The sequence below is a fragment of the Kogia breviceps genome, chromosome 12 (genome assembly GCF_026419965.1).
Source record: "Kogia breviceps isolate mKogBre1 chromosome 12, mKogBre1 haplotype 1, whole genome shotgun sequence".
In the NCBI taxonomy this organism is placed as follows: domain Eukaryota; kingdom Metazoa; phylum Chordata; class Mammalia; order Artiodactyla; family Physeteridae; genus Kogia; species Kogia breviceps.
This window is the reverse complement of record NC_081321.1, coordinates 99,722,579-99,745,055: the sequence shown is the minus strand read 5'-3', so window position 1 is coordinate 99,745,055 and position 22,477 is coordinate 99,722,579. Positions and strand designations below refer to the sequence as shown.

Here is a 22,477-nt window from a genome sequence, read left to right as displayed (position 1 = left end):
TGGGACGTGCCCGTCTCACTGATGGGACAGCGGTGCCCTGGGGCGGTCCAGCTCCTTTTTGCCCAAGGCCGTGCCAGCGCTCCTGCAGAACCAGGGTTCTAGTTGGCCGTGACGGCCCCTCCAGGCCATTAGAGGCCAGAGGAAGGTGGCGTCCTGCTGGGGTGTGGACTCTGGCCCGGCCGGCATTCAGGACTCGGGCGGTCGCCCAAAGCCTCCAGTTGGTCGGGATCTGACCCAAGGGGCGGAGAGGCTGCGAGCCGGCGGTGGTCCCGGAAGTAGGATCTGACGCGTGGGTTTGGGGGTGTCGGCCGCCTGCTTCCCTGTGGCCTCCGCACCCGCTGGGCTGTTGACGGTCAGGAGGACGAGTGTGCCCTGCGGCAGAGGCCCCTGCGACGTTACAGCAGCGTCGGGGCCCCTCTTGCCGCCCGGCCACCCAGCGGTTGGTGTCGCCTCGGCAGGTCCCTGGATCTGACAGGCCCCCTGCTCCTGGGGGGCGTCCCCAACCTGCCCGAAGACTTCCCGGTGCAGAACCGGCAGTTTGTGGGCTGCATGCGGAACCTGTCCATCGACGGCAGGAACGTGGACATGGCCGGCTTCATCGCCAACAACGGCACCAGGGCAGGTACGGCGGGATGCTCGGGGAATCGTGCGGCCGCGGCGGCCACGCGGGAGGGGGCCCCGCCACGTCCTGGGGGACTGAGCCGCGTGCGCCCAGCTGCTCCCGGGTCTGGGGTCCTGTGGCGTCGGAGCGGGGGTGGAGCTGTGGGCTGGCCTGCCGCTGACCCAGTCACGCAACCCCAGGGTCTTGAGCCGGTCACCAGACGATCCCACGAGCCAGAGGGTGGGGTGGCCCAGAGGCCTGGGGTCTCCAGACATGGGCAGTGCATTCCATGCCACGTCAGGTCTTAGGTTCTGACAGCCCCAGAGAGTCCCAGGCCTGTCCGCCTTGCCTCTGGCTGTGTCCACGGGGGGTGTTTCCTCAGCACGTGGGTCAGTGCTAGGAAACAGGGACAGTCCCCCTGCGTCACGCTCTGCTCCTGTTTCCCGCTCTGAGACCATGCCATGCCCTCCGTTTCCAGGCTGTGCTACTCAGAGGAACTTCTGCGACGGGACCTGGTGTCAGAACGGGGGCACCTGTGTCAGCGGCTGGAACACGTACCTGTGTGTGTGCCCGCTCCGCTTCGGCGGGAAGAGCTGCGAGCAAGGTGAGGGCCTGGTGCCGTGGGTGCTGGCTGCCCGGGGCCGCCAGCCTCTGGTGGCACGTGTGTCCCCAGGCCTGCGTCCTGGTGGGGAGCGGGCTGGTGGGGGCACCACGGTGGGTGATGTTAGAGCAGAGGCTGGGGGTCCTGGACGGCTCTGCAGGGCACAGCCCCTCGTCTGAGCAGGGCCAGTGTGAGGTTGGGAGTCCACGAGGGTCCCAGAAGCGAGGTGGGGCCTGGCGGGGCCTCCCGGTGGCCGCGTGCCTCCTCACAGGCACCCTGAGGCCTGAAGGGCCGGTTCCCCGGGGCCAACGCCCCCCGAGCCCCTTCTCGGCATCCCAGGGGCTCCCCCAGCTGCCTGCTTCCCCACTGGACTGCACTGTGAGCATCAAAGCCTGGGCCTCTCCCCTGACCCCACCCCTGTAGTTGTAGATACTGGCAGGTTTTAAACAATTCATTCATTCATTTTGAAGCAGTATAGTGTTAAATAACTGTCATTTAAAAATCACTGATGCGGGCTTCCCTGGTGGCGCAGTGGTTGAGGGTCCGCCTGCCGATGCAGGGGACGCGGGTTTGTGCCCCAGTCCGGGAAGATCCCACGTGCCGCGGAGCGGCTGGGCCCGTGACCCATGGCCGCTGGGCCTGCGCGTCTGGAGCCTGTGCTCCGCGATGGGAGAGGCCACAGCGGTGAGAGGCCCGCGTACGGCAAAAAAAAAAAAAAAAGAGAGAAAATCACTGATGCACTTTAAGGTAAACCAAAAGGGGGAGATTGAGGCCAGATAAGCTTGGGTGAGCTCCCTGGATCCACCTTGGAGATGCCCGGAGCTCATTAGCGAGTCAGCAGCCAGGAGAAGTCCTGCCTGGAGCCGCTCACTGGCCTGCAACCCACAGCCTCTCCTTGGAAGTCAGACGCTCCTCCCCTCTGCCCATGGGCCCCACAGGATGGGCTGGGGGGTCGAGTGTGACTTTTTCGGGGGGTGGGGACCACAGCTTTCCTGAGATTCTCTAAGGAGTCACTGAAGCAGAAATAGGTGGAACCTGTGACAGAGTGTTCTGGAGGAGAGCAGAGTTCGTTCCATCGGTGCAGGTGAGAGGGGTGGAGCCAGCGGGCAGCTTACCTGTGCTGGGCGGTCCACCTGCCCAGGGCTTTTAGTGATGGAGCTGAGACACGTGACGTGGAATTGTATTACATCCCCGGTCCTTGGCTGAAGACACAGTTACTGGCCAGGGCCCGCTTTTCTTGTTTTTGTTTTTGTTTTTTTAAATATGTATTTATTTATTTGGCCGCGTCAGGTCTTGTTGAGAACACACAGGATCTTCGTTGCCGTGTGCTGGATCTTTTAGTTGCGGCATGCGGAATCTTTAGTTGCGGCACGTGGGATCTAGTTTCCCCACCAGGGATCGAACCTGGGCCCCCTGCATTGGGAGTGCAGAGTCTTAGCCACGGGACCACCAGGGAAGTCCCAGGGCCCGACTCTTTGGGACACAAAGCACCGGGCACCTTTCAAGGCCCCGAAGGTCCCTTTTCCGGGCAGCAGGTGGGCTGGGGTTGTGCACAGGTTGTCCTAACCTGTGGACAGGTTAGGCCCAACCCCAGCTGATCACCGTGTGCAGGAAGCTCAGGTCACGGGGGGGGGCAGAGGCCGGGAGGGCACAGCGCCAGCGGGGCCACCCACGCCCATGGAGTTCCTGTTATGGAGGCCGAGAGTCTGGCTACGGCTGTGCCAGAGAAAACAGCTGCCGGGCTTTGGGTTCGTAAGAGCAGGAAACAGTCGTCCCCAAAGGTGGTCCCCACCTGGCGTGCCCTGCGCTGTTGAACACCCGTGGTGATAACCGCGGCGTCCCTCGTGGAGGAATTGGGCTGAGATTCTGGGCTGGGCCAGGTGTCTCTCTGTCCCCAACACTTGTGATAACCCGGGACTCGGGAGGCGAAGCGAGGAGGCCGGCGTGAGTCGGCCTCGTCCTGCCTGCTGGTCCGTCCGGTGTCCACGGTTTTTCCAAGTGTGACAGATTGGGTGAGGCTGCTGGTCCCCCCCCAAACCTTCTGGGAGCCCTCGGCTGGCCCGCAGCCTCCCCTTGTCTGTGCCCGTCACCGGGAGCAGAGGCACAGCGGCCTGTGTGCCTCGGGCTTGGAACTCCACCCCAGGCGCCAGCTGAGGCGGGTCAGCGTGCAGGGTCGAGGTTTCTGTGCAGGGTTCACGGCGGGCTCGCGCGGTGCCGCCAGGAGAGCACCCTCCGTGCGGCCCCCGCGCGCGCCCCTGGGCTCCCAACCTGGCAGGTGTGGGGTGGGACAGGGAGGCCAGGAACACGGGGCCCCTCCGCTGGGCCCGGGGGTCCTGGGCTGCCCCGCTCTGCCTGAGAGCCCCTTACTGTACACCGGCCAAGGTTGAGAACCCCCAGGCCTCAACCTGACTGCTCAGGAAGGTGGCCTGCGTCCCTAGTGGAGGGGGGGGGGGGGGCTTTGCAGAGCCCACGGCCCCTGGACTCCGAGGGCTGGCGCTGTACGAACGGAAGTCTGGGACCGGCCTTTGCGTTAAAATGAGAAAAAGGCCCAGGGTCTCTCCCCTCCCCCTCCTTGGGGGCCTGTCCCGTCCCCTACAGCTACGAAAGGCTCTCAGAGGCCCGTCTGACTCGGGGACGCCCCCGTGTCTGTGTCCGCAGTCATGCCGCACCCCCAGCGCTTCAGCGGGGAGAGCATCGTGTCCTGGAGCGACCTGGACATCACCATCTCCGTGCCCTGGTACCTGGGGCTCATGTTCCGGACCAGGAAGGAGGACGGCGTGCTGATGGAGGCCACGGCGGGCGTGTCTTCCAGGCTCCACCTCCAGGTGAGCGAGGTCCGCGTCCCACTCCCGGCACCCGCGGGGCAGGTGTGCGCCTGCGTGATGCAGCCGGAGGCTCACGTAGCGCCGCCCCGAAGCCTAGCCTCCGCGGTGCGTGCGCGGGGAAGTTGGTCTCTTCTGTCTGCCCGCACCCGCTGCTGGTCCCCCCGTGTGGAGGAGGAGGAGGAGGAGGAGGAGGAGACCACCTCCATGCCTGTCAACAGATAGACGAGGATGGGGGCCCAGGGAGGCCTGACTAACCCCTGCCGGGGTGGGGGCTGGGGGCCCAGAGCCCAGGCGGGACCCCCGTCTCTTCTCGAACCTGCCCCTCCCCCCTCCCCCGCATCACTGCTCCGGAGTGTGTCTGGCGCAGGCCCGTTGGGCTTTGCACTGAAGGTGCAGTTTGTGCCTCTGGGATGATTACAGCCGTCATTGTTTATCCCTCATGAGCCAGTAATTTTATCAGTTTATCGGGCGGTCCCAGAAGCCAGCTCTGGGCCAGAACTTGGCAGGCACTATCCCGCCCAGGGTTGGGACTTTCCTCTGTGGTGGTTTCCCTGTTGGAACAAATTAAATTGGCTGATTCAGGTGACGAATGGGAGTCTGCAGGTTGTCATTGGCGGTGGGGTCTGTGTCGGAAAAAAGTACACTTTCAGTGGAACAACACCCAAAGCCACAAACTCCCATATTGTTTGAGGAATTACGTTATGGGCAGCTAATCCAAAAATGAAGGGCTTTTGCCAGGAACTCTGGCCAGCCCCTCCCTGTGGAAGGCTGGCGGGCAAGAGTGGTGACCTCGGTGGGGTCCACCAGACCCCAGTGGCCGCCCAGCAGGCCGCCTCAGGGCAGTTTCCAAAGGCTGGTCAGCTGGGGACTACAGGCGTATTCCGGGTTATTTTCACGTGGCGTTTTTGGAATGCAGGCCTCCTGCAGGCCCCACGAGCTCTGGGTGCAGTGGTCTAGGTGTTTCGGCCTCCACAGCAGGCCAGACTAGGTACAGTCATCCTACAGCCCAAACGGTTTGGGTAATTGCTCTTAGGCGCCCTAAATCCAGCTTCGTTGTCAAGTGGGATATAACCTAGCTGCTGTCAAACACCTCTCCTAAATCCGGTGACAGATCTAAGGTGGTAAGTAGTTAACTGCCACTGTCCTGGGATCATTCTGCAGGCATTGCTTTTGTTTGTAGACGTCCGTCATTTCGTCGTTGATCTGCTGGCTTTGGGGTTTTGTCGGCAAGGACGGTGAAAGAGAATGGCCAGGGAAATTAATGAGTTGACTCAGACTTCTGTGGAATGAAAGGAAACAAAATGTAAAAAGGTGAAAAATTATCCCCTTCAGTTGACTCTCAGTTGAGGCGAAAAATCAAAGTACATTATTAGTTGCATTGTCTTTATAATCGGCTAAATACATTTTTTATTTTCCATCATGATTTCTTCTTTGACCCATCGGGTATTCACAAGTATACCTCTCAGCAAACAGGTAGCATTTTCTAGTAAATCATTTGATGTTTCTAGCATAACTCAGGTCAGAGAACATACGTGGTATGATTTCAGACCTTGGAGATGTGTTGAGACTTGCTTTAGAGCCCAGCATTTAGTCATTTTTGTGAATATTCTACCTGTACTTGAAAAGAATGTGTGCACTGCAGTTGTATTCTGTGGCGTTCTATATATGTCAAGTAGGTGACGTTTGTTCATGTAGCATTCCAATTTTCTATATCTTTATTGATTTTGGGGGGTCTGTTTGCTCAGTTGCTGAGAGAGTTGAGTTAAAAATCTCCAGCCTTGATTGTGGCTTATCTCTTACTCCTTTTAGATCTGTCAGTTGTTGCTTTGTAGATTTGGAGGCTACGTTATTAGGTACATCCAAATTTAGAATTGTTGTATCTTTCTGGAATATTGGCTGTTATCATGATGAAAATCCTCTTTATCTCTCATAATTATTTTTGCCTTAAAGTCTACTTTGTCTCATATTAATGTAGCTATACCAGCTTTCTTTTTGTTGGTGTTTACGTGATGTATCTTTTCCTGTCTTTCTCCTTTCAACATTTCTGTTTCCTTATATTTCAGGCGTGTCTCTTTTAACCAGTGCACTAATAGTTTTTTTTTTATCTGCTCTTTAAATTGAAGTTATCTTTAAACATGAGTATCTTAGATTAGTTACAACGCTGTTTTTTTTTTCTATTTCTCACGTGTTTTTTAATTGAAGTACAGTTGGTTTACAATCTTACATGTATTTAAACTTGGTAGGTTGAGTCTAATTTCATGAAATGGAAAAATTACAGCCAGAAATAAGAGCCTACTGGTACCTGAATCTGTTTCCTTGAAAGCCCTGTGGTTCCCTTTACTACTTTCAAGTCTGTGTCTGGTGATTCTCTCATCTGGATTCCCGTGGGTCTATTTCAAGCACACTGCCCTGTCTCCTCATGTACTCGGTTATTTTTGACCGAGTGCTGGGCATCGTGTTGAACAACTAGAGAGAATTTGAAAGTAAGATGGTGGTGTCGCGTCCCCCATGTTTGCTTCTGGCTGGCGGCCCTCACTCTGGGCAGGCTCTGAATTCCAGTTACTCTCCTCCCAGCCTCATGAGCCGAGAAAGCTTTGCACAGCTCTCAGCCTCAGCTGTGCCTTCCAGAACCGGCTGACAACCATGTGGCAAAGCACTAAGCTTACTTCTGCAGATTCCCATTTTCTCCCTGCTCGTGCTTCTGTAACTTGCAAGGGACTCGGGCCACTCTGATGCCTCAAACAGGTGTGCTTTAACATTTTGTCTCATTGTCCTAGGTGTTCTCAGGAGGAGGGTTGGTCCAAACTACCCAGTCCTCCACTGGGGAAAGGGAAACATGATCTCAGCATTGCCCCGGCTACGTTTTCTTAAAACGTGAACATCTTAGGCCAGTTACAGTGCTGATTTCTGTTTTTGCATTCATATATTTGAACATGGTGGCCTGAATCTTGTCTCATAAGATGAAACATTGACGTCCAAGAATAAGAGCCCAACAGTCACCTGAATCTGTGGTTGTTCCCCTTACTTAAGTCCAACGGGCTTTATCTCACTTGACCTCTGTCAATGTTCGACACTTCTTACCATAGAAGAAGGCATGTAATCCTGAAGAGTGTTACAGGCAACGGCAGATTAAACTTTGCCTAATTTTTAAGTCCATCTTTGATCCAGTGCTCTGTGGTAAGTCTGCTTGCGTGGCTTTGTTACTTAAGTGATCGCAGTGTATTTTGTATTTTGTCATCATCTCTTCAGTGACTAGTGCAGCTCTCCCCATCTTACAGATCCTGAACAACTACGTCCAGTTTGAGGTGTCCCACGGCCCCTCCGACGTGGTGTCCATGAGGCTGTCCAGGTCACGTGTGACTGACGGGGAGTGGCATCACCTGTTGATAGAACTGAAGAGTGCCAAGGAGGGCAAAGACATCAAGTACCTGGCAGTCATGACCTTGGACTACGGTGTGGACCAGGTGAGTGGGCACCTGTGCCCCCTTTGGAACAGACCCCTTCACTGGGAAACCGCTAGCACATCCCAGTGTAGCTGTACCACAGGACACAATGTATCACAGTGTGTACATCACAGCGCTACGTGGTTTTTTGTTGTTTTTAATATTTATTTATTTATTTATTTTAGGCTGTGTTGGGTCTTCATTGCTGCACGTGGGCTTTCTCTAGTTGTGGCTCGCGGGCTCTAGGCAGGCAGGCTTCAGTAGTTGCGGCTCGTGGGCTTAGTTGCTCCACGGCATGTGGGATCTTCCCAGACCAGGGCTCGAACCCGTGTCCCCTGCATCGGCGGGCAGATTCTTATACGCTGCTCCACCGGGGAAGCCCAGACCCCTTCACTGGGCCTGTGGGAAAACAGAGCGACCCCTCCAGGTGCCAGGCCCTGCCAGAGCCCTTGTGGATTTGAGGGAGTGCTTTCTGGGCCTCCCTGAATTCGCGTCTCACGTTCCTCCTGTGCTGAGGACACTGGAACGGGCAGCTCATCCCCTCTCCAGATGGTCAGCTCCTGGCGTCAGGCACTGGACTCGGTCCACCTGTGCGTCCCGTCACGATGCCATCGGCGCCTTCGGCGGAGGTTTCTCGTAGCAAAGCTGGCTTTGCGCCACGGCTGCACGCTCCGTGCTGTGCCTCGGGGTACAGAGATGGACAGGGGTGGGGGGGCAGTGGGACCCCCCAGGTTCCAGAGCGGGCTGTGGGACACCGGAGAGGTTGGCGCATCCCAGATGGGCAGGCGGCGACTCAGAGAACGCTGGCTGAACCCCGCTGGATTTCCAGGGTTTGCGGCCAGGAGACAGGAGGCATCTTTACGGGACCCCCCCGCGCGCTTCAGGGGCTACGTGTGATTCCTGAGTGCTTTTGGAGTCCAGGCTCACCTTACCCCCGGTTCTGAGAGTAAAAATGGCCGTGCTCTGCGTGTGCACCTTCCTGAGCCTAAGGATGCAGCCGAGACTCTTCTAGGTTCCTGTCCCCGTGGACGTGTTTTCCACTCGCTGCCACTCTCCGGTTTGTCACGCTTTTTCCCGCAGTGGCTTGTTGGCAGCGCCCACGACAGAGATGGAAGGGTCGCCCTCATTCCCCCCAGGTGCCCGTCTTGGCTGGGCTGGGACACGGACACACGTCCTCTGACTGCTTCCTGCACCCTGCCCGTCTCACACACACACAGCCGCGTTCTCCACGGAGAAGGCTGAGCCGGGCCCTCCGTTTGGAGGCACAGACGTCCTCAGGCTGTGAGGGGCTTTTGCCGCTGCGACTGCATTTTAGCCTCTGAGCGCATTCTCTCCAGCCAGATGTTTCCAGGTGGTGGATGCAGCCCCTCTCTTTGCACAGGACACGGTGCAGATCGGGAACCAGCTTCCCGGGTTGAGGATGAGAAGCCTCATCGTGGGTGGCGTGTCTGAGGACAAGGTCTCCGTGCGCCGCGGTTTCCGGGGCTGCATGCAGGTACCCTCCCCGAGCCCGGCCCCGGCCCACCGCGTCCTGCTCAGGGACGGCCAGCGCCGCGGCTGGTGTCCTCGGCCATCCTGTCGGTGTTCAGCAAACGAATAACTTCTCTAATCGCCCACCCGGCTTTAACAGACCCAGTTTCCCGCTTAGAGCCCTCCTCTCGCACGCTTCCCCTCGAGGTCCCCTCACGGCCGCGCCACGGTCGGCCCCTGCGGCTCTGTCTTCGTGTCACTTCCAGAACCTGCTCCGTCCCGCCCCCTCCCCACCCCCCGTGCTCACCTGGACGGATCCCACGCTCGTGCCCTAGACCAGGTGTTCCAGCAGCAGCCGGAGTGAGCGGTTTATAAAGTAGTTGAGCTCACGTCTCCCTGCTTCTGCCTGCGTCGTCCCCAGGCCCCAGCCCCGCTGCAGGGAAATAAATCCTTAGTTCCCTCCCCTGCGCCCCCGCCCCGCCCCCGGGTGATCTGGCCCCGAGGTGCCTCGCGCGGGTGGCCCCCAGCACATCCCCGCCCCCCTCCCAGGAGCTGCCCTGCTCACTTTCGTCAGCGGCCCTGCTCGTCCATCATCCACGTTATTTTTTCTCCGTGACCCTCACCATGGAATTATCGGAATATGGAATCATTCCGTCTTCATTCCGGGTGGCCCGTCTCCCTGCCTGGGATCCACGCCCGGGGGAAGCAGAAGGGCCCCTCGTCCCTGCCGTCCCCCCACCAGTCCCAGCCCTTTCGATAAATGAGGCATGGCTTTTAAAACAAGGGACCCAAGAGAATTCGGGGTTCTCTTAACCCCTGGTTACCTTCTGGGGTTCCTCCAGCCCCAAGGCCCCAGCGCCAACTCTGGCTGCCCCTTTTTAACGCAGGGTGTGAGAATGGGGGAGACGGCCACCAATATCGCCACGCTGAACATGAACGACGCCCTCAAGGTCAGGGTGAAGGACGGCTGTGACGTGGAGGACCCCTGCTCCTCCAGCCCCTGCCCTCAGCACAGCCGCTGCCACGACACCTGGGACGGCTACTCCTGCATCTGCGACAGAGGTGGGCGCCCGCAGCCCCCTCTCCTGGTGCCCGTCGGTGGAGGGCGACGCCTTCGGTGTTTGAAACACACTGTGGAAAAGCCGAGTTGGGCGGTGGCTCCCCCGCCACCTCTCTGGGGGCCTGGGGCGCCCTGAGCTTTGTTTCGTAACTAAGGAGTGGCCCTGTGTCCTGTCTCTTCTTCACGTCGGGGACAGGGGACCCTCCCGGTTGGATCCTCAGGGCACATACTGAGATGAGGGAGAGTTGGTGAAAGGCGCACATTTAAGAAATAACACGTTCAGTGGTTGCCTTTGAATTTTGAGGTGAGGTGGCTATCCTCAGCTGGTACCCACCCGCCGTGAGCCCTCCCGGGGGGCCTGGGAGGCAGGCCCTCACCTCTGCGTTTCCAGGCCTCACCCCCCGAGTGTTCGTGCTTCCCGTGACTCTGAAGGGCTTTGCCGCTTTCCATGGAAAGTCGCGGCTCGGGGAAGCCGCAGATTGCTAGCACATCCTAACACGGAGGGTGTCGCTCGGGAAAGCGGACTCGCAGAGCCAGATCCTGGGGTGGGCTAACGCCGGCCTGTCCCCGCAGGGTACTTTGGAAGGAAGTGTGTGGACGCGTGTCACGTGAACCCCTGCAAGCACGTGGCAGCCTGCGTGCACAGCCCCGACTCCCCGCGGGGCTACGTGTGTGAGTGTGGGTCCGGCCACTACGGACGGTACTGCGAGAACAGGTGAGAGTACGCCCTCGCTTTCAGGGGCCACGCGGCTACTTCTCCTCCCGACCTGTTCTCTCCTCTTTGCTATTTAACCCCCAGATACATATGGTTCAGGATAACAAGGACGTGTGTTTTTCAATTTGGCATGAAAGAAACGAGAATCCGGTTGGGCGTCTCACACTAACCCCGCTGAGCGTGTTTCCACCCCAGAGACGCACAGCACAGCTCATTTATCAAGAGCCCAGCCGTGCACAGAGCAGGCAGTGGCTGAGACGCGGGAAGATGAGTGTAGTTACAGAAGACGCTTTCTCTCTCGGGTCGGGAGGCGCAGTCCTGTCTGGCGTGTGCACGGTCCTGGTGTAGCTCGTTGGGGGCGTCTTGCTCTCCAGGCCCCTGCAGGCCACGCGTGTACTCATCACAGGTAGAGCACTTTCTCCCAGGTGGGGCCACGAGGTACCTCACACACCAAGACTCCAGCCCCTTTGGGAGGTGATGCAGTCAAGGCTGATGGTCCCCGGCCAGTGCCAGGCCGTCCTGGTGCAGGAGCCGCGTGGCGCCAGCCTGCTCCGCCCACCGGGGACCGGAGCGCGTGCTGCTCCGGATGCAGCCACCGCCCTCGGCACCCCGCACAGCCCGTTGGCTGATGGCTGGGAGGCAGCGAGGCTGAAGGAGGGGGCGTTGCAGGGAGGGACACCAAGGGGGCCGGGCCGGAGAGCAGTGAAGGGATGAGACCCGTCTAAGGAGCTCAGCTCAGCGGGCGGGTCCCGGGCAGAGCTGGCGCGTGCCGTCCCAGCGTGCTCTGCACTGGGGAGACGGACACGCCTGGGGGGCGGGCCTGCCTGCAAACCGGGAGCAGAGCTCGGCTTTGTAGAGGCCGCAGGGGCCCCGCAGAGAAGGGGCAGGATCAGGTCTGGGTGTCGGAGCGCCCCCAGCTCACAGGTGGAGTGTGGTGGGAGCAGACGGAAGCCAGAGGCAAAGGGAGCAGCTGGGAGGCCGTGCGGCGTCCCCGAGGGCCCGCGAGGCAGGGCTGGGGAGACAGCGAGGAGGGCTATGACACCAGGCCGCTGGGATTCCCCACCCTGTTGGTGTAGATCCGTCAACACCAGACCGGAGCCCCAGCCCATCCTGGTCGCTGTTACACGCCCCAGCGCGTACACGGTCGGTGCTTAATAATTGCTGGCTAGGTGAACACGTGAGCAGGGGAGGTTGGTGGCTGGCCGGTGAGCGGGTGGAATGCCAATAGCCAGGACAGTGAACACGGCAGCGTTTCACTTTGTGGAGCCTGAAGGACACTTGGGGGGCACCCCCAGGCAGACAGGTCAGCAGCGGACACTCAAGTGAGCGGTCAGGTGGGGAGTGGGCGTAGGGGGACAGCAACAGCAGCGGCCGCCGCCGGGCGGGGCAGGGAGGAACCTGGCCCCGGCACCGTGGAGGTCGCCTGCCGCGGGGTCTGCCAGGGCAGCTCAAGAGGGCGGGACTGGGCGGGTCTGACGGTTCTGAGCCCACCGCGTCCAGCCCAGGGCTGCTCTGAGCTGACGGAAGCAGCCTCCACATCCCAGGAAAGGCTGCTCCCGGCACCCGTGGGGATGTGGTCAGCATTTGACCCAGGGGACCTGGGAAGCGCTGATGCTGCCGACCCCACCGGTCTTGTGCCGGCAGAGGCCTGGGACCTGGGAGGGGGTGGCCCAGGGCAGCTGGGCTCGGTCTGCGCCGGGTGGGGCTGGGTGAAGAGCCAGTCTGACAGCTAGGTTAGTTGTCCCTGAGCGCCCTCCCTCGTGGGCCAGGCGTCGTGGGGCAGGGGTGCCGAGCAGAGAGAACTTACTGACCTGGTCTCACAGGAAGCCGGGTTGGGGCACTCACCTGCATCTCGCGGGTGGAAGAAAGAAGTGAGCAAACAAATTATTTTAAAATGACAGTATTGTAGGTAGAACCCTTCCAGACGCGGGGCCCCGGAAGGCTGGGCATAGGTCATAAAATGCTAAGTCCCGCAGGTGGGGGCCAGCAAGGGGGCAGCAGACCACTCGGGGGGGCGGGAGGTGAGGTGCCCAGAACTGGTCCAGCCAAGGCCCAGGCCTCCGCCACCCCTCTCGTTGCAAAAAGGGCCGTTCTGTACACCTTCCGTCTGCCATCTGATTCCCCAACAGGATCGACCTTCCGTGCCCCAGAGGCTGGTGGGGGAACCCTGTGTGCGGGCCTTGCCACTGTGCTGTCAGCAGAGGCTTCGACCCCGACTGCAACAAGACCAACGGGCAGTGCCAGTGCAAGGTGAGGCCCGGCCGCGGGCGGACAGCAGGGACCCAGGGAGACGGCGGGGCGCGCACACGCGCACACACCCGCCCGCACGTCTGCCTGGACACGAGCACACACACACCTGGCTACTCACAGGGTTCACTGTGGGTGAACCCAGCTTCCAGGTTCTCACCTGTAAGCTGGCTCAGCCCCACACACGGTCACGGGAAACCGAGCAATTTCTGTGAGTTTGACTCCTCTTTGTCACCAAACGTGGTTCTCCTGGTTGGCCATTTTCCTGGTCGTTAATCAAACCCACTCAACGATGACCAACATTTAAAAAAATATATTTAATTAATTAATTTGCCTGCTCCGGGTCTTAGTTGCGGCACGCAGGATCTTCGTTGCCGCGTGCGGGATCTTTAGTTGCAGCATACGAACTCTTACTTGCAGCGTGTGGGATCTCGTTCCCTGCAGGGATCAAACCCGGGCCCCCTGCACTGGGAGTGCGGAGTCTTAGCCACTGGACCACCAGGGATGTCCCCAATGACAACCAGCATCTAAAATGTGAAAAGCTGGGCTTCCCCGGTGGCGCCGTGGTTGGGAGTCCGCCTGCCGATGCAGGGGATGCGGGTTCGCGCCCCGGTCCGGGAAGATCCCACATGCCGCGGAGCGGCTGGGCCCGTGAGCCGTGGCCGCTGAGCCTGTGCGTCCGGAGCCTGTGCTCCGCAACGGGAGGGGCCACAGCGGTGAGAGGCCCGCGTACGGCGAAAACAAACAAACAAACAAAAATATGAAAAGCTTTGCCCGCTCCCTCGCCTCGGGTGCCTGTCATCCTTGTGCACGGCCGCAGTGTTCTCAGCCCAAAGCACGGGGAACCCCGGCCCTCTGGGCCTCCCAGAAAACTCCACGTACCTTCAGAATGTTGTGTCGACAACTGCCGTGCGCTGCCCGTAACTTGAAGCCCAAAGGAAAATTCTGTGTGTGACGGTAGCCGCTCGGAGGGACGTGCCGTCCTGCGGCCAAGCTTGCTGACCCAAGAGGGGGACCTGCCGTCATGGCGCCCTCGTGATTCTCCCCGGCGCCCTGTCTGACACGCGTCGTGTCCCGCGTGCTCCACTGTGCCTCCAGTGTCGCCTGAAAAATCATAAGGGCCCTAGCGGATCAGGACGACGCAAACCACGTGGTGTGAGATGGCGGTCATGGCGTTGGCGGGGGGCAGGGCAGGAGGAAAATGAGGAGGGTACTTGGGGGAAACATGCTAGGATTTTGTTTTTTTTAATCAAAAATTGTAGAAAATGCAGAAAGGACTGTAAACACAGACAGTGATACCGTGTGCCCTCCCAGAGTGACTGCTCACGTGCAGTGCCTCCTCAGGCACTGAAAGACACACAGTTGGAGCCCCCTGTGGGACAGTTCCGTGTCCCTGCCTGACACAGAAGCCTCTGTCGCTGGCCACAAGTCTGCCTAAGTCACAGCCTGTCCCAGTTTTCAGCCGGGGTCCCTTGGACCTTGGGAAGCCAAGTGTCCTGGCCAGGGCAGTGTGGCCAGTGAATGGCCAAGCTGGGGGTAAATCTAGGACTTTCCAGAACTGCAGCCCATGATCTTGACCATCAGCTTGCCCTGCCCGATGACAGATGTTCGGGTGGCTTCTAATTTCTCACAATTAAAAAAAAATACACCACCTCCATCAGCCACCCTGGTGCCCTTGTGCATAGATAGATCTCCATTTGAATCTCGAATCCTTTTTAGGACAGATGGTGGCTCACGGTAAGTGTTTGCTGAGATGTGAGAGAGGGCGTGTTTTCCTGGAGGACACACCTGCCCCGTCCGCCCTGGGGGCCCCAGACGCTGCTGGCCTGGAGGCCGTGGGTGGAGGACAGCCGGGAGGCCAGGGAGTCCGGCGGGAACCCTGACGTCGCTTAGGAAACGTTCTCCAGGTATAGGTTGTCTGCGGTGTCTGACGTCCAGCCTCTTCTTCTGGCTCTTGCAGGAGAATTACTACAGGCCCCCGGGGCAGGACACCTGCCTGCCGTGTGACTGCTTCCCGCACGGCTCCCACAGCCGTGCGTGTGACATGGACACTGGCCAGTGCAGCTGCAAGCCCGGCGTCATTGGCCGCCAGTGCAACCGCTGCGACAACCCATTCGCCGAGGTCACCGTCCTCGGCTGCGAAGGTCCGCGTTGCCCTTGACCCTCTCAGGCTGTACGGCAGGGACAGGCCGCTGTGTGTCTGCGTGTGTGTGTGTCTGCGTGTGCGTGTGCACACGTGTGTGCGCGTGTCTGCACGTGCGTGTGCGTGTGTGTGCACCACACACTCCTGGGGCGTGGTGGGGGCACCTGACAGCCTCCTGGTCCAGCCGTGTCTGCTTGGCCTTCTGTCCACTGGCCCGTCAGGAGGCATGGGTCAGAGCCTGCATCCCCCCTCCCCCGTTCTAACACCGACGGGGGGATGCGAGGGGTCCGGTTCTTGGTGGGGCGGGGCCTCCATCCAGGAGGAGCGTGTGGAGCCTGCTGCACAACTGTGCACGGATGCGCCAGGCTGAGCGCCTTCTCCCCTCTGTACCCCAGTGATCTACAACGGCTGTCCCAGAGCATTTGAGGCTGGCATCTGGTGGCCGCAGACCAAGTTCGGGCAGCCGGCCGCAGTGCCGTGCCCTAAAGGGTCTGTGGGTAAGTACCGCGGGGTTGTGGCCTGTGGCATCCATTCCAGGCGCGACATTAGACGGAGGCGTGCAGCTTGCGGGAGAGCCGGCCGAGGCATCGGAACTCAACGAATGTTCTGTGTTGAAATAGTTCTCTAGCCAAAGTGATCGAGGGGGATAAGATAACTTTTCTTAGTCATAAGTGATAAAACCCGGAGGGAACACAATGAAATACAAAGAGCCTAGTGGCGCGGGGCGGGGGTGGCGGGGGTGGCGGGGGCTCGGACAAGCTGCCTCGCCGTTCGCAGCGCTGGCATCTCAGCGTAAAACCGGGATGGTAGCTGCGTCTGGCTGCAGGGGGCTGGGGGAGGTCTGGTGAGTCAGCGCAGAGAAAGCACCAGCCCGGAGTGGGATCCGGGTGGGCTTGCAGCGCATGTGGACACGGTGGGTGCTCGATGGAACACTCAGCCGATTTCTCTTTTCACGGACTCGCTCGCGTGTCCACCCATAGCTGCTGGGCAGCTCAGGCCAACGGTGAGGCCTGCTTGTGAATGTCAGGCAGCTGTCGGCGTGTCCCCAGGTCTGAGGGAAGAGCAGCTTTGGCCTCGTGGCTGTGGCGCCTGCCGGCCCTGGGCCAGCCGAGGGGCTCATTGACGGTTCAGCTTTCAGGCTTGGCGGGTCCTTCTCTGTTCCCTAGGAAACGCGGTCCGGCACTGCAGCGGGGAGAAGGGCTGGCTGCCCCCAGAGCTCTTCAACTGCACCACCGTCTCCTTCGTGGACCTCAAAGCCATGGTAGGCTGCACCCTGCGAACGTGCAGGAAGAGGGTGGGCTTCCAGGCCGACGGGTCATGCTGGTCCCAGGCTGGGTGGGGCCCGGGGACAGCACATCTCCTCCTCCCTTTCCAGATCCCACCCCGCGTCTGCTTCTGCAGACTCAGGTTCCCCGCGCCCGAGCCCCCCGCCCTGCCGTCCGCCCATGACTCACGGTCTCATCCTCTCTCCCTTCTTCCACCTGGTGCCTTTTTCCAAGTGCTTTTTAGCCTGACAGACCCTCCTTTTCTGTGCCACGGCCATCAGCCCAAGTTCATTTTGGGGCTTGGGGATTTTTTAAGTTCTTTTCTGACGAGGGTATTTCCACTGGAAAGCAGTGGATTCTGAGTCAGGGGAAGGGCGCAGGGCCGACCTGGCACTTGCTCCCCGACCCAGAACGAGAAGCTGAGCCGGAACGAGACGCGGATGGATGGTGACGGGTCCCTGTGGCTGGCCCGGGCGCTGCGCAACGCCACGCGGCACACGGACGCTCTCTTTGGCAGCGACGTGCGGACGGCCTACCAGCTGCTGGGCCGCGTCCTGCTGCACGAGAGCAGCCAGCAGGGCTTCGAGCTGGCAGCCACGCGGGACGCCGACTTCCACGAGGTAGGAAGGCGGCGGGCAGAGAGTCCCACACGTCCAGGGGTGAGCTGGACCGGGGGTCCCGGCTCGGTCGTGGAAGGTCACCTGGCCCGGCGTCTTCAGGGCAAGACTGCCCTTTTCAGACGTGAGCCCAGGCCAGTTCAGTGACCAGCCAAAGGGTTTCCAAGTGTTAGGAGCGTCTTGGCAAAGGGACGGACCTGACGGTGAGGACAGGGTGCCGCTGTCAGCTGACTGCCGCGCGCACGCCAGTGTCCTGAGGGCCGTGGGGCTCGGCCCACTTATTCCCACACACGTCCTGTACGAAGCTCAGCTGTCGCCCTGCTTTCCAGCTAAGGAAGCTGAGGCACAGGGAACTAAGGGCACACAACCCATAAGGGGGGGGGCACTAGGACCCCCCCCAAACTCTGAGGTCCTGCTCTCACACGGCTTGATGCCTCCTGCTGCAGAGACGGTCCTGTTTCGTCTTTAAGTGATCAGCCCGAGACGTGTCTGTTTAGCATAACTGGTGAGGGAGGCTCATTCGTCCAGTTTGTAAACCGCTCTTTCCAGGGGCGCGCGTGAGGCATGGCGTTGCCTCGTGCTTCCTCTTCAGTCCTCTCTGAGGCCTCCCCGTCCACACGGAACCCCCGGGGGCCTCCCCTGTCCGTGCAGAGCCCCCGGGGGCCTCCCCTGTCCGTGCAGAGCCCTCAGGGCCTTGGCAGCGTCCCCGCACCTGTATTTCAATCCAGGTCCGAGAGTTTGGGCCCGGGGGAGTTTGTTCCCATTTCCGGTTCTTCGCAAACAGAAGCCTTCCGTCTGGGTTGTGGCCCCTGAATCCCCGCGACCGCCCGAGCGTCCTCCCCAGGCTGCCCCCTGTTCATCCGAGGTGTTCAGGGCGGGAGCGTCACCCGAACTGGAAACCCGCAGCACGTCCTCGGCTGCCTTGCTGTGGGCTCGGCGACGGGGCGGCCGTTCCCAGGCCAGGCTCCCCTGGTGGGACTGGGGGTTCCCATGTAATGGGGGGGCGTCTCCACACGCCTGCTCCCCTTTGTGTCTCGGGACGCACACGGTGAAACCCCTGCAAGGTTTCCCCCGACACGTGTCTCCTGCCTTGGAGACGAGATCACAGCCTCTCGCGGTTTCTGATCCTGGCCCGGCCTGGTCCTGTGACCTAAAGGCTCTCTGGAGCCTGGGCCCCAGCGTGTCAGCCAGGCCTCCGCCAGCCAGCCGCTCACGTGAGCTGAGTGCCGTCTGTCTGACCAGGACGTCGTCCAGGCGGGCAGCGCCCTCTTGGCCCCGGGCACCAGGGCCGCGTGGGAGCAGATCCAGCGGAGCGAGGGGGGCACCGCGCAGCTGCTGAGGCGCTTCGAGGCCTATTTCAGCAACGTGGCCCGAAACCTGCGGAGGACCTACCTGCGGCCCTTTGTCATCGTCACCCCCAACATGAGTGAGGCTGGGGGCCCGGCGGGGGGGGCGGTGGAACCCCGGGGCCCGCCTCAGGTGCAGCCCCCCTCGGCCATCCCTGGGAGAAGGGTCGACGCTGGCAGGATCTTGGTGGCCCTCTTGCCTTCAGAACTAGGTGTGGGGCTGCCCGGGGAAGTGGGCTGGAGGGTCTGGCGGCAGGTCCAGCCTCCAGGCTCACCCAGGGGCACGGACCCTGGGAGAGGGACGGGGACAGGCGGCTGGCACCTGGCGGAGGGGGCACCCCCTCCCTGGGCCGGGAGCCGAACCACCAGCAGAGCCAACGCTTGTGGACCGAGTCACGTGCTGCTCGGGGGTCGGGGGCTGAACGTCGGCTTCCTTCCTGGGGAGGAAGCCCTGGTGGTAGAAGCAGCCCTGCCCATCCAGACATAGCAGCAGAGTCCCTGGAGCGGGGGCCCGTCCTACAGGCGGGGGCTGCTGGTTTTCTCCTCCCGTGACTGTTTACTTAGCACCCCCAAGGGGGCTTGGGCAGGACCCAGGGGTTTTTGCCCCTTCCCAGGGAATCGCCCCTTGAGTTAGCCGATTATCTGTCGCCAGGAGGGCCTGAGCCTTTAACCCAGGTACGGCGGCACCCCTGGCACGAACTCCCAGGCTCCCGGGGAGGGGCCTCACTTCCTGACCAGAAGATGTTCGGGCCGGTCCGCCCCTCACAGGCCCACCTGAGCCCAGGGTGCCACCTGCCTTGCATTGGGGTGGAGGTGGGCTTGGGAGCCCGTCATCACAGGCAGGACAACACAGGCCGGACAGAAGGGTGAGCACCGGGCATTCCGGCCTCCGTCCCGAGAGGGGGTCTGGCAGAGCTGGCCTGCAGACTCTCGGGGACGGACAGGACACGGGCACCTGGTGTAGCCGTTGCCCCCCAGCCCCTTCCAGAGACTTCAGGCAGGTCCTGGCCGAGCCTCTGGCGCCGCCTCTGCCCGCACACCCCTCCAGTGCCCTTCTCTGATGCCCTGTGGTTGAGACCCTCGCCCCTGCACTGGGCCGAGAGCTTCCTTCTTGGTCCTGCCTGTGCTCGGGCCACAGGCCAGCCCTGTCCACCCTCCCAGTCCTTGGGGCCAGTGGCCCCTGCCTCCCGTGTCCCAGGGCCCTCACCCACCCTGGTCCTGAGCGCCTCAGGTGGGAGCACAGCCCTTGCCTGTGCAGTGACTTGAGGGCGCCCTTTGTATTGGGGATGTTGGAAAAACGGCTCAGCAGGGAGACCTGGGGGGATCGCCCTGGAGCCTGCAGGGCTGACTGCCAGCTGCAGGGAAATGACACGCCCGTGGGGGGGGGGGCGGGGGGCGCCTCCTGAGCTCCCCGAGACCCCCAGTGAGGCATCGGGCTGTGTGACTCAGCAGGAAGTGGAGGTAGGTTCTGTTAAGAGGTGATCGGGGACAGCGGTCCTGGTTGGTGTTGGTTTGCAAACGGCAGGGGTCCGGGCAGGCTCTCCGCGGGAGGGGCTGGGAGCCACGTGTGATGGAGGCGCCTGTCCCCGCAGTTCTCGCCGTCGACGTCTTCGACAAACTGAACTTCACGGGAGCCTGGGTGCCGCGGTTCGAGCACCTGCGGGACGAGGTCCCCAAAGACCTGCAGTCCTCCGTCTTCTTCTCGGAGGACTTCTTCAAACCACCCGAGAGGAAAGGTAAAGCCGCCAAGACACCACGGCTGCGCTTGGGGGCGGCACGTGGAGGAGGGCGGGCCTCCGTGGTGCCGCAGGGGGCGTGGGTCCGCTGTCGTCACAGCGCAGCGCCGCGTGCGCATGCGCCTCTGCCCTGCCTCCGGCGGCCCGTTTGCCGGCGTCAGACGGAAAGGTAATGGTGGGGTGTTTCTTACAAAACTTTGGTTAATTTATAATGTGATGAACGAGTGAACACTCAAATTGTGCGTGAGGTTGTCTTCCTTGTGCAATGAAAAGCTGCCTCTCCGTGGATGTAAAAGTTTTTAGACTCCTCCCCGACCCCCCCACCCCCGCTAAAACCAAACCAGAGCCGTCTGTGTGTGCAGTTCTCCAATCCGGGGTTAGGACTCTGGTACCACACGGTTTAAACATGTTGAATTTTCTTAAAGTACTGTTTCACACTACTCAAGCTACTGAAAAGTCTCCCCCAAGGTAGGAGCTTGAAGACATAAAATTCTGTAACGGACAGTTAAAAATTTGAAGGGTTTTAGTAAATTCGTTTTGTCAGTTACATGGGTATTATTCAGGCATCTTAAACACTTTTTTAAAAATTTATTTTTATTTTTTTTTGCGGTACGTGGGCCCTCTCACTGCTGTGGCCTCTACCGTTGCGGAGCACAGGCTCCGGACGCGCAGGCGCAGCGGCCACGGCTCACGGGCCCAGCCATTCCGCGGCGCGTGGGATCTTCCCGGACCGGGGCACGAACCCGCGTCCCCTGCATCGGCAGGCGGACTCGCAACCACTGCGCCACCAGGGAAGCCCTAGTTTGTACAATAAGATATTTTGAAAGAAAGAGAAAGAGATCACGTTCACATAACTTTTAATACAGTGTATAGTTGTAATTGTTTTATTATTGGTTATTGTTTTCTTAATGTGCCTAATTTACAAATTAAGCCTTATCATAGGTGTGTATGTATAGGAAAAAATATAATACACGGTAGCGCTTGTAATATCTGCATTTTCAGACATCTACTGGAGGTCAGCCCTGGGGCTTGGCTCCAAGCCTCTGTCCACCTCTCACCCGCCCCCTCGGGCTTCGCCAGGCTTGTGTCCTCCTTCCTCAGACGCTGACCTTCTCCCCTTGGCCCAGATCCCTTCTTTGGCCCGACTCCCTCCTAGGCAGGCTTTCCAGCCCTTGGCCCAGAGGCAGCGTGTGTGCGTGTTACCTGTTCTACTGGGGTGAGGTACCCCCGGATGCTTTGCCCAAGGGGGGCCTCCGGTACCCACTTGCTGGCTGACCGGTTAGCTGGAGACATGATGGGCCAGTCGAGTCGTGGAAGAAACTGGGGCTTTAGACCCATCGATCTGTCTGGGGCCAGGAGCGGACACAGGGAAGGGGTGTGTGTGCTCTGGGGTTGTGACACGCTCGCGAGAGGCCACCCCGCGGCGGGGTGCTGTCTGGTGTCCCCGCCGCAGCCTCTGACTTGATGCCCCCGGGAGGTGACAGCCGTGCTGGAGGAGGGGCCTGGAGCCCGGCCCGGGGCGACTGAACAGAGGCAGTGGAGCCAGGCGGTGGGAGGCTTAGGGAGCATCGAGTCAGCGTCCTTACGGGGGCCTCGCTTTGTGGGATTTTACAGGAGGGGGGAACCGGTAGACGCACTTGTTGCTGAAGATGGTAACGTCGGCTCGTCAAGTCCGAGCCCTCGACAGGGAGGCGTCTATCTCAAGTCAGGGTGGGGGCCTGGGAGGATCACCCCGCCTGGGCGAGCATCGGGCCCTCCATTCAGGAAGCCCACAGCCTCGCCCAGAGGAAGAGCCCGAGCAGCCCCCTTAGGTGACTGGCCGGCCAGAGCAGGAGAGTGGGTGGTGACTCCACGCACCTTCCCCAAAGCTCTCAGCCAGCCCTGGAAAACAACCCTAGCGGCAGTTGGAGCCGCCTGCCTCCCTGCTGACCCCAAAGCCAGAGTGGCTAACCGGTGCTGTTAACCAGGCCGAGGGTGGCTAACCGGTGCTGTTAACCAGGCCGAGGGTGGCTAGCCGGTGCTGTTAACCAGGCCGAGGGTGGCTAACCGGTGCTGTTAACCAGGCCGAGGGTGGCTAACCGGTGCTGTTAACCAGGCCGAGGGTGGCTAACCGGTGCTGTTAACCAGGCCGAGGGTGGCTAACCGGTGCTGTTAACCAGGCCGAGGGTGGCTAACCGGTGCTGTTAACCAGGCCGAGGGTGGCTAACCGGTGCTGTTAACCAGGCCGAGGGTGGCTAACCGGTGCTGTTAACCAGGCCGAGGGTGGCTAACCGGTGCTGTTAACCAGGCCGAGGGTGGCTAACCGGTGCTGTTAACCAGGCTGAGGGTGGCTAGCTGGTGCTGTTAACCAGGCTGAGGGTGGCTAACCGGTGCTGTTAACCAGGCTGAGGGTGGCTAACCGGTGCTGT

General features: G+C 60.6%; 1 protein-coding gene across 2 annotated transcripts in view; it reads left to right on the top strand.

The window, feature by feature from the left end:
- CELSR1 (cadherin EGF LAG seven-pass G-type receptor 1) overlaps nt 1-22,477 on the top strand; it is a 144,736-nt gene that overhangs the window by 100,141 nt on the left and 22,118 nt on the right. For both annotated transcript variants that reach the window (XM_059081660.2, XM_067010437.1), the window contains 14 exons: nt 459-622; nt 1,080-1,205; nt 3,861-4,027; nt 7,306-7,491; nt 8,852-8,965; nt 9,828-10,002; nt 10,574-10,715; nt 12,845-12,965; nt 14,923-15,106; nt 15,501-15,602; nt 16,272-16,366; nt 16,781-16,990; nt 18,230-18,413; nt 19,926-20,069. In XM_059081660.2, coding sequence (XP_058937643.1) covers nt 459-622; nt 1,080-1,205; nt 3,861-4,027; nt 7,306-7,491; nt 8,852-8,965; nt 9,828-10,002; nt 10,574-10,715; nt 12,845-12,965; nt 14,923-15,106; nt 15,501-15,602; nt 16,272-16,366; nt 16,781-16,990; nt 18,230-18,413; nt 19,926-20,069 — 2,114 coding nt within the window. The remainder of the gene's footprint in view (nt 1-458; nt 623-1,079; nt 1,206-3,860; nt 4,028-7,305; nt 7,492-8,851; nt 8,966-9,827; nt 10,003-10,573; nt 10,716-12,844; nt 12,966-14,922; nt 15,107-15,500; nt 15,603-16,271; nt 16,367-16,780; nt 16,991-18,229; nt 18,414-19,925; nt 20,070-22,477) is intronic.